The sequence below is a fragment of the Perca fluviatilis genome, chromosome 1 (assembly GCF_010015445.1).
Source record: "Perca fluviatilis chromosome 1, GENO_Pfluv_1.0, whole genome shotgun sequence".
Taxonomy (NCBI): Eukaryota; Metazoa; Chordata; class Actinopteri; order Perciformes; family Percidae; genus Perca; species Perca fluviatilis.
In genome coordinates, this window is record NC_053112.1 from 25745734 (window position 1) to 25764143 (window position 18410).

General features: G+C 44.5%; 1 protein-coding gene across 1 annotated transcript in view; it reads left to right on the forward strand.

Annotated features, from left to right (window-relative positions):
• Positions 1 to 402: 402 nt before the first annotated feature.
• pcdh7a (protocadherin 7a) overlaps positions 403 to 18410 on the forward strand; it is a 42137-nt gene continuing 24129 nt past the window's right edge. Inside the window, exons 1-4 of the mRNA XM_039802129.1 lie at positions 403 to 458; positions 1036 to 3766; positions 5430 to 6606; positions 11750 to 12532. Coding sequence (XP_039658063.1) covers positions 2346 to 3766; positions 5430 to 6606; positions 11750 to 12532 — 3381 coding nt within the window. The 5' untranslated portion in view covers positions 403 to 458; positions 1036 to 2345. The remainder of the gene's footprint in view (positions 459 to 1035; positions 3767 to 5429; positions 6607 to 11749; positions 12533 to 18410) is intronic.

Genomic DNA, 18410 nt, shown 5'->3' on the forward strand with positions numbered 1-18410 from the left:
CCTCCTGGTTCCTCCTGAAGATGAAAAAGAAAGAGAAACATGAGGGAAAGTCATGTGGAGAGGAAGAGAGATATAGAGAGAGAGAGAGAGAGAGAGAGAGAGAGAGAGAAACTGCAGTTTGTCAGTCTTTGTTTACTCTCTACCAGCTATGAACTATTCACTAATAGCTGGTTCACAGATCTCTCTCTCTGTCTGTCTCTCTCTGTCTCTGTGTGTGTGTGTGTGTGTGTGTGTGTGTGTGTGTGTGTGTGTGTGTGTCTCTCTCTTTTTTTTTTTTTTTTCTCGGTCAATAACATTATGTTGGGGGAAATCCCTACTTTCTAGCCAGGCCGGGCGGCACAGTTAGGCTAGGAAATCCGAAATGCAGAGGAGGTTTAACAGAGCGGCAGCGTGGATGCCCCGGTAGTGTTCAATAGCATCGCACAGACCAATGCTGCATTGCGCTCCTCACCGAGCAGGTCGGTCCGCCGAGAGACATTCTCACAGCAGTGTGTGCATGTGTGTGTGTGTGTGTGTGTGTGTGTGTGTGTGTGTGTGTGTGTGTGTGTGGGTGTGAGCTGTAGGATACTGCCAACAAAGAAAGCGTGTGTGTGTATAGCCTCTCTTATATATTATTTATATAATACAATAGTATATTGTTTATATATATATATGATTATTATTATATAGATGCCTATAATATAAATATTATTATTATTTATTTATTTGCCTTGCAATATGAGTATTTGTAGGCTACCATTAGGCTGGCCATTAGACAGTGCACTTTGTGTACCACTAGCCTTTAGTATAAATTACTGTGTGCCGTGAACATCATAGCAATTTTCCATCTACGTAAGAGAGTACTATGTGACAATTTATGTCTCAGTCAGAAAAGAATGAATGAAGCCCTCTACACTTGCCCCGGCAAAATAGCTGCACCAGCAGAAAAATGACTGAACACTAAGCTGACTTGTATTAAAGCTAGATCACTCTCTTTTCTTCCCGTCTTTCTTTGTCCTTTGTATGAATGTGTGAATAAAGATATTTTCCCACCAGGAGCTGTCAGCAGCCGGGACACCAAGCCATTTAATCTTCCTATATGACAGGGGGAGGTGAGGTCTGTCCCCAGTAACCGTCATACACACACACGGCGACCCAACACCGCCTCTGCTGCCTCTCCCGTTACAGCTCAGCGATCGAGTTACGCGGCCGGGGGAAATGTTGCAGTAGCGAGGAGAGAGAGAGAGAGAGAGAGAGAGAGAGAGAGACACTGCAGCATCACTTGAGACCGGCAGCAGCAGCAGTCCCAAGCAGTGCAGGTGAGAGGAAAAAAGCCAGAGGAGTAGGAGGAGGAGGCGCATGTGGAGGAGAGAGAGAGAGAGAGAGAGAGAGCGAGAGAGAGAGAGAGAGAGAGAGAGAGAGAGACAGAATGCGGGACTCTTGGAAAAAGACGCATCTACACTCGGTCCATCCCCGAGACATCCATCCCGTTCACAGGCTACATACGCTGAGTTGATGATGATATTGGAATCTCAATTTTAGCCCATCAGGAGAGGCTCTAATTTTCTGTTTTATAAGAAGAAGAAAAATATTCTGAGAAACTAGCTTTCATAACTTGCGTGAAGGAATCCGACGGCTTGGCACGTTGCTCCACTGCGGGAAAAAGAGGACAACGCAGCTGGATCTAAAGGTAAGAAAAGATCCAGTTGCAGCACCCCAAACCCACTTTTTTTCAAACTGATTTTCATTCCTCTTCTGGGGATGTTGAGTTAATTTTCACTCGGCGTCCGGAGAGCTGAGCAGTGTTTTTATTTTCTTCCTTTTGTGTGGTTGCTGCATTGCAGTTTCTAACTGTGAAAAACGCGAGAAAAGCTGCTGTCCCAAATGTGACTGGAATAAAAACAACTTACAAATGACAATATGAACTGATACGCGTCCTCGTGTGACAGCGGGATAGCCCTCCGGTTTACGAGAAAGAAAGAGTGAAAGAGGATTAATCAAAGGCTGATGAATGAGTTGTTTGTTTTTTCGCAGCAGGATGGATTTTTGATATCTTTTATGGCGTCAACAGCCCAGCAAGACAACGAAATTGTTATTATAGAAGTTAAAAAAGCACTGTTCAGTAGCCTACTATAGAAGAATAAAGAAAGCCTGCACCGCTGAAGTGAACTACGGTGAGAGTGTGGAAGCTTTTCCCTGGACCTCAGGCGGCAGTCCGCAGAGAGCGATAGGGAGAAAGTAAGAAAGGATACATCAAACGCCCACGCTGTGAGTTACACCAGACCACAAAACACCAATAAAGAAGAGACAAGCCACAGCTCAGAAGCAGACAGCGGGAAGGAGAGAGGCGAGAGGAAGAAGGAGCCATGCAGAGGCTTGGTGCAGTGCACTCCTCCGCGGCGCAGGCTCTCAGCCTCGTGGTCTTAGTGCTGCAGCTGCTGACTCAGCTACCGGGTGCCGACTCAGCTCTCCGGTACCGGGTGGCGGAGGAGGGCCCACCTGACGTCAAGATTGGCAACGTGGCCGCCGACCTGGGACTCACGGCAGGTACAGGCAGCGGGGATGTCACCTTCGCCCTGGAGAGCGGCTCCGAGTTCTTCAAGATTGACAATGTGACAGGTGAGCTGACAACAGGCCCAAGGCGCATCGACAGAGAGAAGCTCCCACAGTGCCAGATGATATTTGATGAAAATGAGTGTTTCTTGGACTTTGAGGTGTCGGTGATTGGACCACTGCAGAGCTGGGTAGACCTGTTTGAAGGCCGTGTGGTCATAACAGATATCAATGACAACACACCTTCCTTCCCCTCACCTGTGCTCCAGCTCTCAGTTGAGGAGAATCGCCCAATAGGAACCCTTTACCTGCTGCCCACAGCAACAGACAGGGATTTTGGGCGAAATGGCATTGACCGCTATGAGCTGATCCAAGATGGTGCCGCCGGGTCAGGTTCAACAAGACGCACAGCAGGAGGCAACCCCATTGCTAGAGTGGATGGACTTGGGGACCGGAGGGGTAGAAGTGGAGATATTGGAGGACCCAGGAGCACTGTGTTCGAACTACAAGTTGCAGATATACCAGATGGTGAAAAACAACCACAGCTCATTGTGAAAGGCACATTGGATCGTGAGCAAAAAGATTCATATGAGCTCGTCCTCAGGGTTCGAGATGGGGGGAACCCACCACGTTCCTCCCAAGCCCTGCTTCGCGTTTCCATAACTGATGTGAATGACAACAGCCCACAGTTTGAGAGGTCTACATATGAGGCAGAAATGGCAGAAAATGCTCCTCCAGGTACACCTGTCCTCCAGGTCAGAGCTTCAGACCGCGACATTGGAGTCAACGGGCAGGTGGAGTATGTCTTTGGAGCAGCCACAGAGTCCGTCAGGCGACTTCTGCGGCTGGACGAGGCAACTGGATGGCTGAGCGTCCTTCACAGGATTGACAGGGAAGATGTGGCGCAACTGAGGTTCACAGTAACAGCCAGAGACCGGGGTCAGCCACCCCGCACTGACCGCACCACTGTGATTTTGGCTGTCCGGGATGAAAATGACAACGTCCCAGTCGTAGAAATCCGAAAGATTGGGCGGATCCCCGTTCGAGATGGAGCAGCATTAGTACCAGAGAACGTTCTGGTGGACACACCAGTAGCTCTGGTACAGGTGTCAGACCGAGACCAGGGAGAGAATGGGGCTGTGACGTGCACAGTTGTAGGAGACGTCCCATTCACATTGAAGCCAGCTGGTGAAACTGTTCTCCCACCCTTACCTGCAGATGAAGCCTTTGACAGGTAAGCCAAACTTAAGGTAACCCATCACAGTTAGTTACAGAAATCCATTACAAAGGAAGGAACTAAATGGTTATTGATAAGTTGTTCCTGAATTACTCTGAATAAAGGACTATATAATAAGTTACTTGAAACAGACTGCAGCTTGGGACTGTAGTAATGAACCAGTATCTAATCATCAGTCCCTGTAATTTTGGATAGGATGATGCACTACTTTTCTTGAGGAAGCACACAAAAATGGTAAGTAATGTTAAGGTAATTATGAAGTAATGATGCATTTTTAATAATAGCTCAGTATAATGCACCACCTTGCCCCTGAGGTGGAGTGTGGGGCAAAAACTACTATGTACATAATAAGCAAATAACATTTGGATATGTGCCAGTAAGCACCTCATTCCCACATACCAGGAAGAATTAATTTAAAACTGATTATTCATTAAGAAAATGGCCATAATGATTAGCCAATGGTGCATTAAGATGCCATTTAGCAATCTGTTCCTAATGCCTACTTTACAGTCCTTAATTCAGAGATTTTTCAGGACTTGGTTTGGACTACATTGGTTTTAAGATAGTTCCTGACTCATTTCTAGGTAATTCCCAGGTATGTGTATACATTTCTATAAAGTGTTGACAAATTTAAACATAACTTTTTATTACAAACTTTTTTACCAGGAGCTGGTATTGTTTTTATCCCACTTGTTTTCTAACCTTGACAATTACACATTCACCATGCAGTTGCTATAAGTCTCACCCACACTACTGCTCCAGGAGGAATTACTACAAGTTCTGTTTTCCACAGAGAATACAGAGATGAGTGAAGTGTTGTTTTATGCAGATTTCATTTAAGCTTGGTTCAAGTGGTGCCACTCATTCACTAAGCCTACAGAGTAGTTAGAATGTCATACAATCTATAAACTTTGAGCAAAAATATTAATTAATGTCAAGGGTTTTAGACTTTCAGGAATAATCCTACGGTGCAGGCTGTAAATGTCAGTGCTCCTCAGTCAATGGAAAGATATTTCCTAAAGCTATTGAATGGATGGAGGGAACAAGAGATGGCCATTTTAGGATATCACTGCTACTGCTTATGACACCTGTGCATTAAGGGTATTTGTTGTATTTACTGTAGGGCTGTCCTTGACTAAAGCAATCTTGAGTCAAGGTAATAATCATAAAGGTCTTCAGCGAATTGATAAGTTGGTTTTCATTAAAAAATCTGTCACAGTTTCTCCAGTATTATTGTCTCTCTGCAGATGACTGCAGTCATGCAGGAAGATCTCTTAAAATGAATTGTGTATTAGAGACCAAAGCATATTTGAGCTGAAATGTTTAAGTGTAATTAGTGTAAGTGTAATTGTTCAAGCAAATATTCCAGTAATACTCTGGTGCCAGCTATTCAAATGACAGATTTTTTGGCTTGTCTTTGTTTCAAATCATTGTAATCAACAGATAACACAATGCATTTTAGGATAGCATATACTGTATTAGAATATACATAGACCAATAGAGTGACTATCAACACCCTGGTGGCTGATGAGTCTGCTAATTGACTAAAAGGGAGCAGCAGTAGTATTTTGTTTGATTATTTTACAGACAAGATCTGTATTATCTTCATCTAGGGTAGCAACCACATTCATGAAATTTATTTTTCAATTATTTTTCACAGGAATAAGAAAAAATACTTCTTACATACTTCCGCCTTGCTGGACTACGAGGCCACCAAAGAGTACAGTGTTACCATTGTGGCAGTAGATTCTGGCAGCCCCAGTCTGTCCAGCAACAGCTCACTAATGGTACGAGTGGTAGATATCAATGACCATGCCCCAACCTTTGCCCAGAGCGTTGTGGAGGTCCACTTTGCTGAAAACAATACACCTGGTGAAAGGGTAGTCACTGTGGTAGCCACAGATGCAGACAGCGGCAAGAATGCAGAGATTGCATACTCCTTGGACCCTGCTGGTAACGGGCCATTTTACATAGATGCCGATAATGGAGACATCCGTGCGACTGGGGTTCTGGACCGTGAGCAGCGAGAGAGGTATGAACTCCGAGTCATTGCCAAGGACAAGGGTACACCTTCTCTGCAAGGCTCTGCCACTGTTGTCGTCCAGGTGACCGACCGCAATGACAACGCGCCAAAGTTTGTTCAGGAAATCTTTACATTCTACGTGAAAGAGAACCTGCTTGCTAACAGCCCAGTTGGTATGGTCACCGTGACTGATGCTGACGAAGGCGAGAACGCAGAACTTAGTCTGTTTGTAGAGATGGATGGAGTTGATGAGAAGAAGACGGTAGAGAAGGTGGAAGGAGAAGATGCAGAGAAAGAGCGAGAAGAGATGTTTTCCATCGAGAACAACACGGGGACTATCTTCTCTTCTGCATCGTTTGACCGTGAAAAGCTTTCCACCTACGCCTTCCGTGTCCGGGCTGTGGATGGAGGGGAGCCCCGCAAAACTGCCACCGCCACCATCTCGCTCATTGTGACGGATGAAAATGACAACGCCCCCTCAATCACCTCTCCAACCAATGAGTCCTACACCCTCCTTCCACCTGCCAGCAGTGCCCGCACAATCGTCAGGACTGTAACAGCCTTAGACTCAGACACTGGCCCAAATGCAGACCTTCACTATGCTCTAGTGGGGGGAAATCCCTTCAGGCTGTTTGAAATTGGCCACACCAATGGAGTAATCACCCTGGCAGAACCTCTGGAGCGGCGCCACAGAGGTCTGCATCGCCTGGTGGTCCGGGTCAATGATAGTGGGGCCCCCTCTCTCTGTGCTACCGCCCTGGTTCATGTCTTCATCAACGAGAGCTTGGCCAACGCCACCCTAGTGGATGCACAGGTAATCTTTATGTATAAAGATATATTCTTCAGTATATAAAATACACGTAACTTGAATGGAAGAAATCTTAAGTAGAAAAGGTAATAAAAACCCACTGTGCTATTTAGGTGTGTGCAGTTCCTCTATTGTTCCACAGAGTTGGTAATGATAACCCATAATGACAGTGATGATATTGTCCTTTGATCCATTCAAATAATGGCCACTCTGATAGCACATTACAATGGAGGAGGGTGGTAATGACAACTGATTGTGGCTGTTTAAACTAAACTGGTAAGAAGATTATTTTCTTGATAGAATGAGATAAATGCACAATTTCTGCAGTGTGCATGGTGTTGCAATTTTCTGCCCATTTTTGAGGAAATAATTGTGTCTGTATGTGTCCCAGATAAAAAAGCCTGTTTTTCTTCTGAAGGCCATTGGCAATGCCTGCTTCTTTGTAGTTTGAATGCTCTTTGTCCAGAATGCATTCTTATAATGACTATGTGGTTAAAATAACTGTTATTACTGAAGTAGTTCTTCTTTTATGGTACATTGAACTCAGAGCTGAGAGCATTAGGTGTGTGTGTGTGTGTGTTGTGTGTGTGTGTGTGTGTGTGTGTGTGTGTGTGTGTGTGTGTGTGTGTGTGTGTGTGTGTGTGTGTGTGTGTGTGTGTAAGAGAGAGCACGAAAGAGAGAGAGAGCATTAGGGTGAGTGTGTTAGAGAGGTAGAGAAGAGAGAAATAGTCCTGTCCCACTTTTGGCCTAAAGAGTCGGTTGAACAATGTTTATTTGAAAAGTTGCACTTTAGTAGTGTATATTGATGAGGTTTGGAAGTTTTCATTGTGTCATGCATCACATTCTGAGCAGAAAAGAATTGGTCAAAGTTAGAGCAAAGAAACTGAAAACTACTATTAACTCTAAATTAATAATGTTTACAGGGGGAATAAAGGGAATGTGAAATACCATCTGCATAGTATTGAATAAATGTGTGTGGTATATGTTATAGTTGGCTTTAAAGAACCTCACTGAGGTGAAGAGGTAATTGACTTGACTTAAAGACATTTGAGATACCGGAAATAGCATTTCTAATGCTAATAGTTCTAATTTAGCATATACCTTATGCTGGCGGAAATCTCTCTTCCCTGCCCTCATTGTATTAATCAAACGAACTTCCCATTATGCTTTAAAAAATGTTCAACAAAGCTATAAATGCTGGCAGGTAATAATTAATAAAACTTGGTCTCTGGTGTGGGCAAAGTCATTTGTATTGACTAATAATTAATCCGCCACAGTGGCCTTGTTATTGCAGTGTTTGTTTTGAGACAGCTTGTTGTTTTAACCCTCACTTGAAACTTGGTTTAGAACACATTATCATATTTTCTCTAAGGAAAAGGTCTTCAACTGTCAAGTCTGTGCATGTATCATGACGTAAACAGTGTGAACCTAAATTAGCTCTGAGACTTTTGAGAGGAAAAAAACAGTCAGACAGACAGGAGGCAGAAATGTGTCAAACACCGATTTCGTTCGTACCCCAAAATACGGTGCCATCTTTAAACACCTTCGTATGCCCCTTTTGTGTCAAAACATTATTAAAAAAAAGTATTTATCGCACTCTGTCTAACCTGTGTGTAAAAAATTCAACCAAAGATTGTTATCTCCGAGGACACACCTTACAGTGCAGATGTTTGCAGCAAGTTCTTCTCTACTGCAAACTGTGCATGTTGTAATTGTGTGGTGCCACCCTGATTGTTTCAACTTGTTTAAAAGAAAATAGAAGTCCCTGGGGGATTGGAAATGACTTCCAAGTGCGTGATGTAAACTTTAGCTGATTTCTAAAATTATAATGGTGTTACTGTATAGCTACTCCAGACAGTAGCATAGCAACTGCAATAGCACTGTGCTCTGTCTGCCCCTTAAGTTCTCAGTATACTTGTTTTGAATGACACTCAAAGCTTAATCTTGTGTTTTGGCAGGAAAAAAATACATCCTGTATAATCATAGCTTGATAGTTTTGACTTACATCATGTGGGGACAACTTGGCATCCAATAGATTTTGTGTTTCATTGCACTGTTTTTTTTCAGACAAACAATTGAGCACAGATAGAAGGTGTAGTATTTGAGCACTAGCCACTATGTAGAACACCTCATGAATGGTGCGCTGTCACTTAAGAGTAGAATAAAAAGTACAAATTGAACAATCAGCGGGCTGAGGATTAGAACAGAACATGTGGTCAGCAGTGGAACAATGGTGTTGACAGGTGGAATTAACTGCAATGTGCCCAAATGACTGGGGCCATTGAATCGAACAATAGCGTGTAATATGTCCAAGCCAGTATAAAAGCTGTCTTTGATTACAATATGCATAGTTTAGTTTGATTGTAGGGAAGAACTTGGTGGAGTAATTGAGTAGAAGTCATTGACGAGAGAATACCTCCATCTCATAATGAAGTCAAACTGAGTGGTGGATAGATGCCAGATGTAATTAGGGAAGGAAAACGCCTGCTACTGCTGCAGCACCGCGGCAGAAAATGACTCCAGTCTTTTCTATCCAACAGTACTGGGTGAACCACATGTTGGGTAATTAGCTACAATATGATACTGCAGAGTTTGAGCTAGAGGAAGAAGGAATTGTGATATTTTAGAAATGGTTGTCATCTGGGAAACTTTAAGATGCTTTGTACATCAGACGTGCTGTGTTGTGTTGTGTTGCGTGTTGTGAATCTGATTAAGGCTCTTAGTGATGATATTTTCACATTTTCACAGTTTGTGTTTCATCTCAGATCAAGATTTTTTTTTTTTCTTGAGATGTGGAATTCTTACATGTTTTTAAATATGTACAGTCAGCTTTCTAGAAATAGGAATCATAGCTAACAATAACCAAACTGCAGTTCTCTGTTCTTATGCTGAACTGTGAATGCATTGAGCAACAACTAAGATCAGGCACTTAGTCAATAGTGTGGTCAGTGGAGAACTCCTTGTCTTGGTCGCAAAATCAGCATCTGCAGTGACATGAAGATAACAATATCCTTGGAGAGTGGAGCAGATAAATGTTGGTGTTAGTCGGAACAAAGCTCATGCAGCAGAATGGAAGATTCCACTGGGAGTTTGTATGCGTCAGAACGAGGGACTCAAACACGGCGTGAAGTTGGCTGCTGTCCTTATCCTGCTGATCACTTAACTGTCTTTTGTGTGCCTATACATGCATACACTATAAACACCTGCACTTTGACAGCTATACAAAGCTTGCACTCAGTATGTGACTTGACTTACAACCATACAACTTGCACTTTCTAATGCTTCTGTCTGTCAAATATGCCTGCACGCACACTCCCAACAAACAAACAAACGTGGCTGTTTTGTCACATAGTATATACACATAATGGCACTGCAGCACTATTTTCTCTCTGTGTTTTGCACACACAAAACGACAGACAGTTCAGGGATGCGCTAAGCCAGAGAGATGCCCAGCAGAATGAGAATGGAAAGGAATACTGCAGGCAAAAGAACAATGGGGCTGAGGGGAGAGTGGAACCTGGCGCAGAGAGGCCCTCTGCATTGGAAGCAGAATAATGGAATAGAACCAACCAACACAACTCGCTCAAAAACAATGAAACTTAACCAGAGATAGATGTTGATGAAACAATGAAATATAACACAGCCCCATTCTTAGCTTGGGGGTAATGAGAAGTGAGAGTGCATAATGTGACTCTATGAGTAAGCCTAATAATATGCCTTGGATAATGTAATAATCAAGTTACACAGTGCAGTTGTGTGAGCTGCAATCTCTGGAGTTATTACTCCAGGTTATACTGTAGTTATTTTATTTGGTTATTGCAAACCGTAGGGGCTCAAATATATCTTCTCTCCCACCTTCACTCTCTGTCTCTATCCCGTTCATGCAAGTCTTATTACCCACCGCTCTTAAAGCAGAAGGGATTAGATGAGTATATAATTTACAGCCCTGACAGGCCAAAGGAATTGTCGTATGAGCTCCCAGACGAGGTGTCAGGGCTGGAGAATGAGTTGTATAACTAACGGACAACTTACACACTGTGTTGGCTCGTGGAGGTGCATGCATACATTTCAGTGTGTGTGTGTGTGTGTGTGTGTGTGTGTGTGTGTGTGTGTGTGTGTGTGTGTGTGTTTCTGTATTTTGTCTGGTCTCTGCATAATGATCCTCCCAACATAGTAGCTATGTATTGATTAGAAATATTCAGATTCATGACCCTGTCCCATATTACCAGCAGGGCTCTGCAGACCAGAACTCCACAGCCTCATTGTCTCCTGTAGAGCAAGGCTCCATAACCAGTAATGATTATGTTTGGGTTTCAGCATAACCCATTTTCTTGTAATGATCCGTTTATTAGTGTACATTAGTGTTTTTGTGTGTGTGTGTGTGTGTGTGTGTGTGTGTGTGTGTGTGTGTGTGTGTGTGTGTGTGTGCGTGTGCAAAATATTTAAATAAGTATGACATATATAGTTAAAAATGGACAATCATGGATTTGCCTCTCATCAATTAAAACTATTAGCTTAACCGAACAACCTCAAGAGCACACAGTAGCCTTCTATCTGTCAAACCATCCAGTTCTCAGTGCAAGAAATTGTGATAGCAAATCCTTAACAAATCCACGCCTACGCTATCATTTACAAAAGGGACATTGTTCATTGATGAGACAGTAGATGGTTTTGTGTTCTGGGGATATAGTCATAACATGTCTGCTGCCTTTATTTACACATTTATTGACTGTTTCTGCTACTTTTCCTCTTCTAACTGTCCCTGGCCTAAAGTTTCCTTTTATACCATTAATCAGTTTTAAACAGCATAATCCCAGGCATTTCCTGTACTAGTACAGATGATGTGAGATCACAAATGGAGAATTACAAGCAGAACTTGAAATGCTGCAACTGCGAAGCAAGAGCAATTATATATTTAGTGACATTCTATGTGCCTGGGAATAATAGAGAAGCTCCCCCACTAAAACACGGTGATGAGTTTAATTAAGTGGAAGATGCTGTTTGATGTTTCTCTATGGCTCACACCCACTGTGTCATCTTTTACAGTCGCAGTTTTGGACTTGATGGTCTGTCTCCTTTTCTTGCTTTTCCTCTTTTACACTGCATCTTCTCTCTCTCTTGTTCCTCTCTTCTCTACCTCTCACCTCAGGTGGCCCGAAGTCTGATGGCTCCACTGTCACTGGACATTGCAGGGGACCCAGACAGCGAGCGTGCATTAGGGAAACAGCGCCTCAGCGTAGCTATCGGTGTCCTGGCGGGAGCTGCGGCGGTCATCCTCGTTATCCTCCTTGTAGTCACAGCTCGGCAGTGCGGTGCTCAGGGCAAGAATGGCTACGAGGCCGGAAAGAAGGAGCCAGAGGAGGACTTCTTCAGTCCTCCAGGTGCCCAACCACAGGCTGGCTGCAGCAGAGGATCAGACCGTGGACGCAAACCGCGACGGGACAAACGCAATGGAAGTGGCATTGGTGCAGCTGCAGGAGGAGGGAAGGCAGACAGATCACTCTACAGCGGTATCGTCACAGTCAACGGGCTGCGTCGCCATGCCAATGACGACGATGAGGAGGATTTGAGCAGTGCTAGTGAGCGCCTGGCAGCCCGCTACTGTGCTATGGACGGTGACCCCGGCAGCCCACGGATGGGCGGCGGCAGGAGACATCAGTCAAGCCCAGACCTGGCCAGGCACTACAAATCCAGCTCACCTCTCCCCGCAGTGAATCTGCAGCCCCACTCCCCCCCAGCTGAAGGAAAGAAGCACCAGGCGGTCCAGGACCTGCCTCCCTCCAACACCTTCGTGGGCAGTGGGGGTTGTGTGGGGAGTGCCGGCTCCAGCAGCAGCAGTAGCGGGGGCAGTGGCAATGCAGATGCCATGTCCCTGGGATCAGACCAGTGCTCAGAGTATGGCTGCCAGACTGGGAGCAAGTACAGCAAACAGGTAGGAGCTCTGGGAAGGGACTAGGATGACTCAGTCTCTATGAGTCCTATCTTTTGCTTGCTCTGGGATGCACTGAGATGCTTTGTCCACTCTCTGACTCCTGATATCTGTCTCCTCCTCCTCCTCCTCCTCCTCCCCAGCTTCATTTCTTATTATTCACACATCTGCTGACATACCCTACTGCACACCCTGTCGCTAACGTCTAAACACCATTTCATCTCCACAAAATAGCTGACAGTGTGCACGCACACACGCTTGTGTGTCTGTGTCAGCATGCTAAGCCTGTGAGCAGTGTGACGGTACGCTGCTGTCAGAGCGTGCTCCATGTCAAACATCAGCCCTCTGTTTAGCTAGATCTAATGCAGGGGACATGAGTCAACCCCCTACGCTAGCCGAACAATATCTGAATAAGCATTTGTGTGTACATGCATGACTGCGTGTGCATGTGTGTGTAACACATGCTTAGCCTACCCTGTATATAAACCCCTGAGGAGTTCAGTTGAAGTAAGGACACAAAGGGAGTGGGCGACTAGTTGCTTCCAACAGGGTAATTGGTCATTTCATGTTTCAGTTTCCCTTGTCAAGCTGTTATCTTTCTTCCATTTAGCATATATTTTTGTTCCATAAACAATATTAGTTGCACTGATAATGGATGCACTGGCTTTGGTGTTTGCTCGAGAAGCTGCAGTTAAAAGCTAAAGTCCTGCTGACAAATAAATACTGCATAGAGACGGTCACTCACCCCTCCACCCACGCACACACACTAATGCACACACAGGCACCATCTATCATCTTAGACACACTGACACAGCAGGGTCTCCCTAGTCCATGGCGAGTGCTCCCAAGAGTGATGTTTGAGTGACAGCTAACCCCTCTTAAAGGGGCGGTGTCTCATTTCCTTGACAGACAGCTCTATGTTTATCCTCCCCGTGGTGAAAAAGTGCTGATGTGGTCATTAAAAAGGAAGTAGAGGAGCTTCTTAGGCTAATCAATTCATACATGGTGATCCTGCTCAACATACACACACACACACACACACACACACACACACACACACACACACACACACACACACACACACACACACCAGAGGTTAATCCATTACGGAGTCAATCCTCTTAATCTGCCGTTCCCAGGAAGGGAAAATGCTTACTGGGAGAGTTTGGTGTTCATGCTTACGTGCACGCAAAACATGCCAGCACACATACAGAGACACATAGACACATAAACTGACAGCCTAATGAATTATTGATCCTATGTGGTAATTAACTCCTCTGGCTGTGCGGGAGTGCCCCCCAGCCCCTAAAAAACTGGTTTTATACACAGCTCTGTGAGTGTGTAGGTCTGTGCATGTGTCTAAGACTTTGTGTGCTCGTGCGTGACTGTGTTCATGTACGTGTCAAAATTTGTTAACTCGAACATTTCGCCGACATGAGCAGGTTTGTGTTGGTGGGTGCCTGTCACTGCGCTTGAGGGACTGCTTATTTCAGGAAGGCATATGCATTTTATATGTGAATGCAAGTGAAAGATAGACTCAGGGAGTAATAGGTGGTGAGTATGTGCCAACTGAACGCTCTCAGAATTTGCAACAGCATTAGATCATGAGTGGGAGGGAATTATAAGAGGTTAGGAGGGGTGGAAGCTGGAGTAAACGAGAAGGGTAGGGGGGATACAATTTGAAAGCTACTTTACTGGGTCAGTAAAAACTCCAACAACTGTTCATCTAAAGTCAGCACATCATCACACCAACTTGGGTGCTCAAAATAGGAAAAAAAAAAATGGACGAAGAGCAAGATTGCATCCAAGAGGCAACAACTTGATAGAACAACTCAGTCCTGTAATGTATTGCAACGTATTACAGTAAATACCATTCAGAAATGTCTCACTTTGGGAATAACATTAAGAGACAATCATGGTGACACTTTTGTTTGTTGAGCCGGTCAGCCAGAAGCGGTACTAAAGGAGGAGCCGTTCACTCCTATTGATGAGCTAAGCCAAAAGATCTGACACACTAAAAACAGCCGGAATTACCATCACTATCTGAACGGGAAAAGAGGTTTAAAGATATGTGCAAGTGAGATAGGGGCAGTAATAAAGGAAAGGCAGTGTGACCAGGGGCGTAGCACAAAATTCTGGGCCCTGTAGAAAGTCATTTTCTGTGGGCCCCTCCCCTCATCCACAGCTATTCATTCTAGCATATTTTTGGGCCCTCCTCCTGAGTGCCCTGGTTACTCAGTCCCCTTTTTCCCCCCAGTCCGACGCCCCTGAGTGTGTGTTTTCCTATTTTAAGTATTAATGTTTAATTGTAAAACAGTATATATTTGATAAAAAATGTCTACAAACATTTGGCACCTGACCATTTGGTTTTTGATACTTTCGGTCAGTACCAGAAAAGTATTGAGGTTCAATACCCAGCCCTAATGTTGATGGAGAAAGTGTAAAGGAGAAGGTTGGAGCATGTGCTTCCAAGTGGCGAGAGGCAGGGAGAGTGAGAGAGTGAGGGAGAGAGTGAGAGAGTAAGTGAGAGAGAGAGGTCTGGTTTGGGTGGCAGCCAGAGTGAGAGTGGACTGCTGAGATGTGGGTCATCAGGATACCCGTTGGCATCAGGACACATTAATGATCACAGCAGTCACATGGCACTGCAGTCAATATGGGCAAAGTGGCCTCGTTCTACCCTCTAACCGCCAAACCAAACACACTCCACCACAAAACAGTTTTTGCCGTCTGTTGTCCTCAATCACCCACAACAAAGGTCGTAGTGGTTGTTTGATCTCAGCATTTCTGTTTCAGTTTTCTCAGATTTTTTTCTTTTACTTTCTCTTTTTATTGCAGTGTGTCTCGATTAGCACTTTGCACTGTCCTTTTCTTTTTTACCTCTCCTTTTGACTCTCACCCTTTGTTCCTTAACTGTCATTCTCCCCCTTTCTTTACCATATGCGCAGCCATAAATCTAAACACCCAACCACTGCAACCTCTCTGTCTTCCATGCACCACACTGACCTCTGAGAACGAATAGACTCAGCGTTTTCACTAGTGCGACTTCTTCTTTTACTGTAGTGAGCACTTTCTCTCTCTGGACCCAGCGTGTGTGTGTGTGGGTGGGTGAGAGCGGTGCCACAAAGGCTGAATCGAACCAGACGCACGCACGCACACACACACACAGACACACACACACACACACACACACACACATACACATCCAAAGTCTAATCAATGCCCGTTAACAAGGCCAAGACTGCAGTAGAAACCGGTGCATTGACAGCGCAGTGTGTGCATTGTGCACTGCACAGTTTTACGCTTTGTGAAGGTCAGCGTTGAGCTCTCATGACACAAGGTGCCACAGTGTTTTGACACAGCAAAGACAAGCTATGGAGATAACTTTGTGGTGAATAGGACTCATCTGGCCAGTCTTGTCCATCTAATTGGACTTTATGGACGGGCGCTGGCGGAGAGATTAGGTCCACTGGATTATAAAATTGAAAAGCAGCTTTTCATTTCAACGAAATCCCTCCAGGATTAAATATGATGAGCGTCTGTCATAGACTCACACTAACCCCTCCAGGCATTCAGGCTCGCCACATGAAAGCATTCACACATACACCTCCTGTGATAACATACAGCGTGCATCAGGGTCATAGGGGTGAAGGCACTGTCAACGAGAAACAACAACAGAAACACACACACACTCTCCCCTCCCTCCTTCTCTCGGTTACTCATGCACACACTGTAATCGACCCGTGACCCCTGTCATGATGATACCAACACACTGATGTATTTATTAAAAGGCACTGTGAGTTCAGGTGGCACAGCCGACCATATGCTCACGGGGTAAGTAGGTGGGGAGGTGAGGAGGTGAGGGTAAGCGAGAGGTGAGAAGGACGAGGTAACCAAAGCGGGGATCACCCGACGAGCCAGACTGAAAACTGATCTACTGACCTGGAGACAAAGGACGGAGGGGCGGGGGGGGGGAGGCAGTGGGCATCAGAGAGGGAACATGAGCCAGCGAAAGAGAGAGAGGTATAGGTGATGAGAGGAGATGAAGAAAGGTTCAAACATTACGGAAAACGCTCAGCTGTGGAGGTGGAACACATGCTTAACCTGTAAATATTGATTTTCTGCTTGATCAGTATCATAAGGATACCTTACAAATATGCTGTGTTAGAAGGTGCAGTTCAGTTCTATTGGTTCAGACACATTGGTGCCTTTCAGTTCTAGTCCTTTTGTGTTAAACTTAAACCAAAAGAACCTGTATTCTTGTTCCTCTGTGTACCAAATAATATTTGATAACTATGTCGGATCATTTCACATGCTAGGATCAGCAGACAAACAAATCCTGTAAATCTGTTTAGTTTAGTTTTTTAATATTCATATTACTGTTGCATATCCTCAGCCACAGATTCTGTGAATGAACCGGTTCCATTTTGGTTCGAGTTCACTTTATAGCTGCACACTTGTTTGATCCACACTAGAGTTCAAATAAAGGCATTCATACTAGCCTAAATGAACAAACTCACCAGAGTTGGTCAAAACATCTTAACTCAATGTCACATCTCATCTTGGGCCAGCGAGCCCTGTCAAAATCTTTCCAATTGCACAGAAGTGCTGCACCTGAGTGGAGAAAGTGATTAAGGACTGCAGCTACTGTTGCTGTGCTAACATGATGCATTCACTATATGGCCAGAGTACCCAAGGCAAAAGTTCAAATGTCTACAGATGGATTAAGATGAGACCTCCCTCAAATATTATATTTTGGTCATCCTCACTTTTAAGGTTTTGGCAGATCAAGAAAGAGGTAAGGGGAAGCATGTAGTGGTGAGGGGTGAGGTTAGTTTTCGGAGTCAGTGGAAAGGTCAGAAAAAATGTCTATGTCTATGAGCTTAGACAGAAAGACAGAAAGACAAAGTGAGGGGAGAATCAGAGGGTGAGAAATTGTCTGTTTCCTCACACCACAAGGTCACCCAAAGCTGGAATGCGATTGGAAGTCCCCTGTCTGTCTTGACTGTTTACCACACAAGATAATACAGGCAGGCTATTCAGCTGATAATGTTACTTTGTTAACAACTACTCCCTTCAGCTTTTGTTTCAAGCTCTCTGTGAAATGGCAGGAACATCGGAATGTCATTCCGACACACACACACACATACCAGCACACTGACAAGCTGAGACAAAGACACACGCACAGCAGACACTGTCAGACGAGTGATTTTAACACACACAGACTTGCCCAGTAAAACACGCTCTTGTGTGTACATAATAGCACATAATTACACTCCCTCCCAGATCCTTATGCATATACACTTTTCACCGCAAGCAGACAAACTTTGATAAGAGTATGATGACACACAGGCGGAGAGTAAAGTTTTCCGGCTCTTACATCAGTTTCTTCTTCCATTCCCTCTGGATGGAATCACATGCACAAGCCCAGGCACACTCTGTCTCCTAGAATCACACACATCCGTAGAGGCTTACAAACACAATCTCTCTTAACTCCCTGACACACACACACTGGTACACACACAAAGACCTACATAGCAAGCCCCTTGCTGAGATGCTTCCTTTTATTTGCTTCTTGAAGACTCTGCTCTGTATTGAGCAGCTCTGCATTCAGCTCATCTGCCTTCCAGCATTACCTTAATGGCTGTCTGTGGGTTAAGCAATTTTACCCAATATTGCTAAACAAAAGCTCTCTTTCTCAACACGAGACAGCTTAGTAGCCCTGTGACTGGTATTATCCACCTACACAAAATAATCTTCAGTGCATTAAGTGGTATTGAGTCGGCTTGAATTAAATTGACATAAATGGATTTTGAATTGAACTGAATTGGACTAAATTTTGTGGAATCGAGTCGGATCGAGTCAACTAAAATTGAATCTGAAA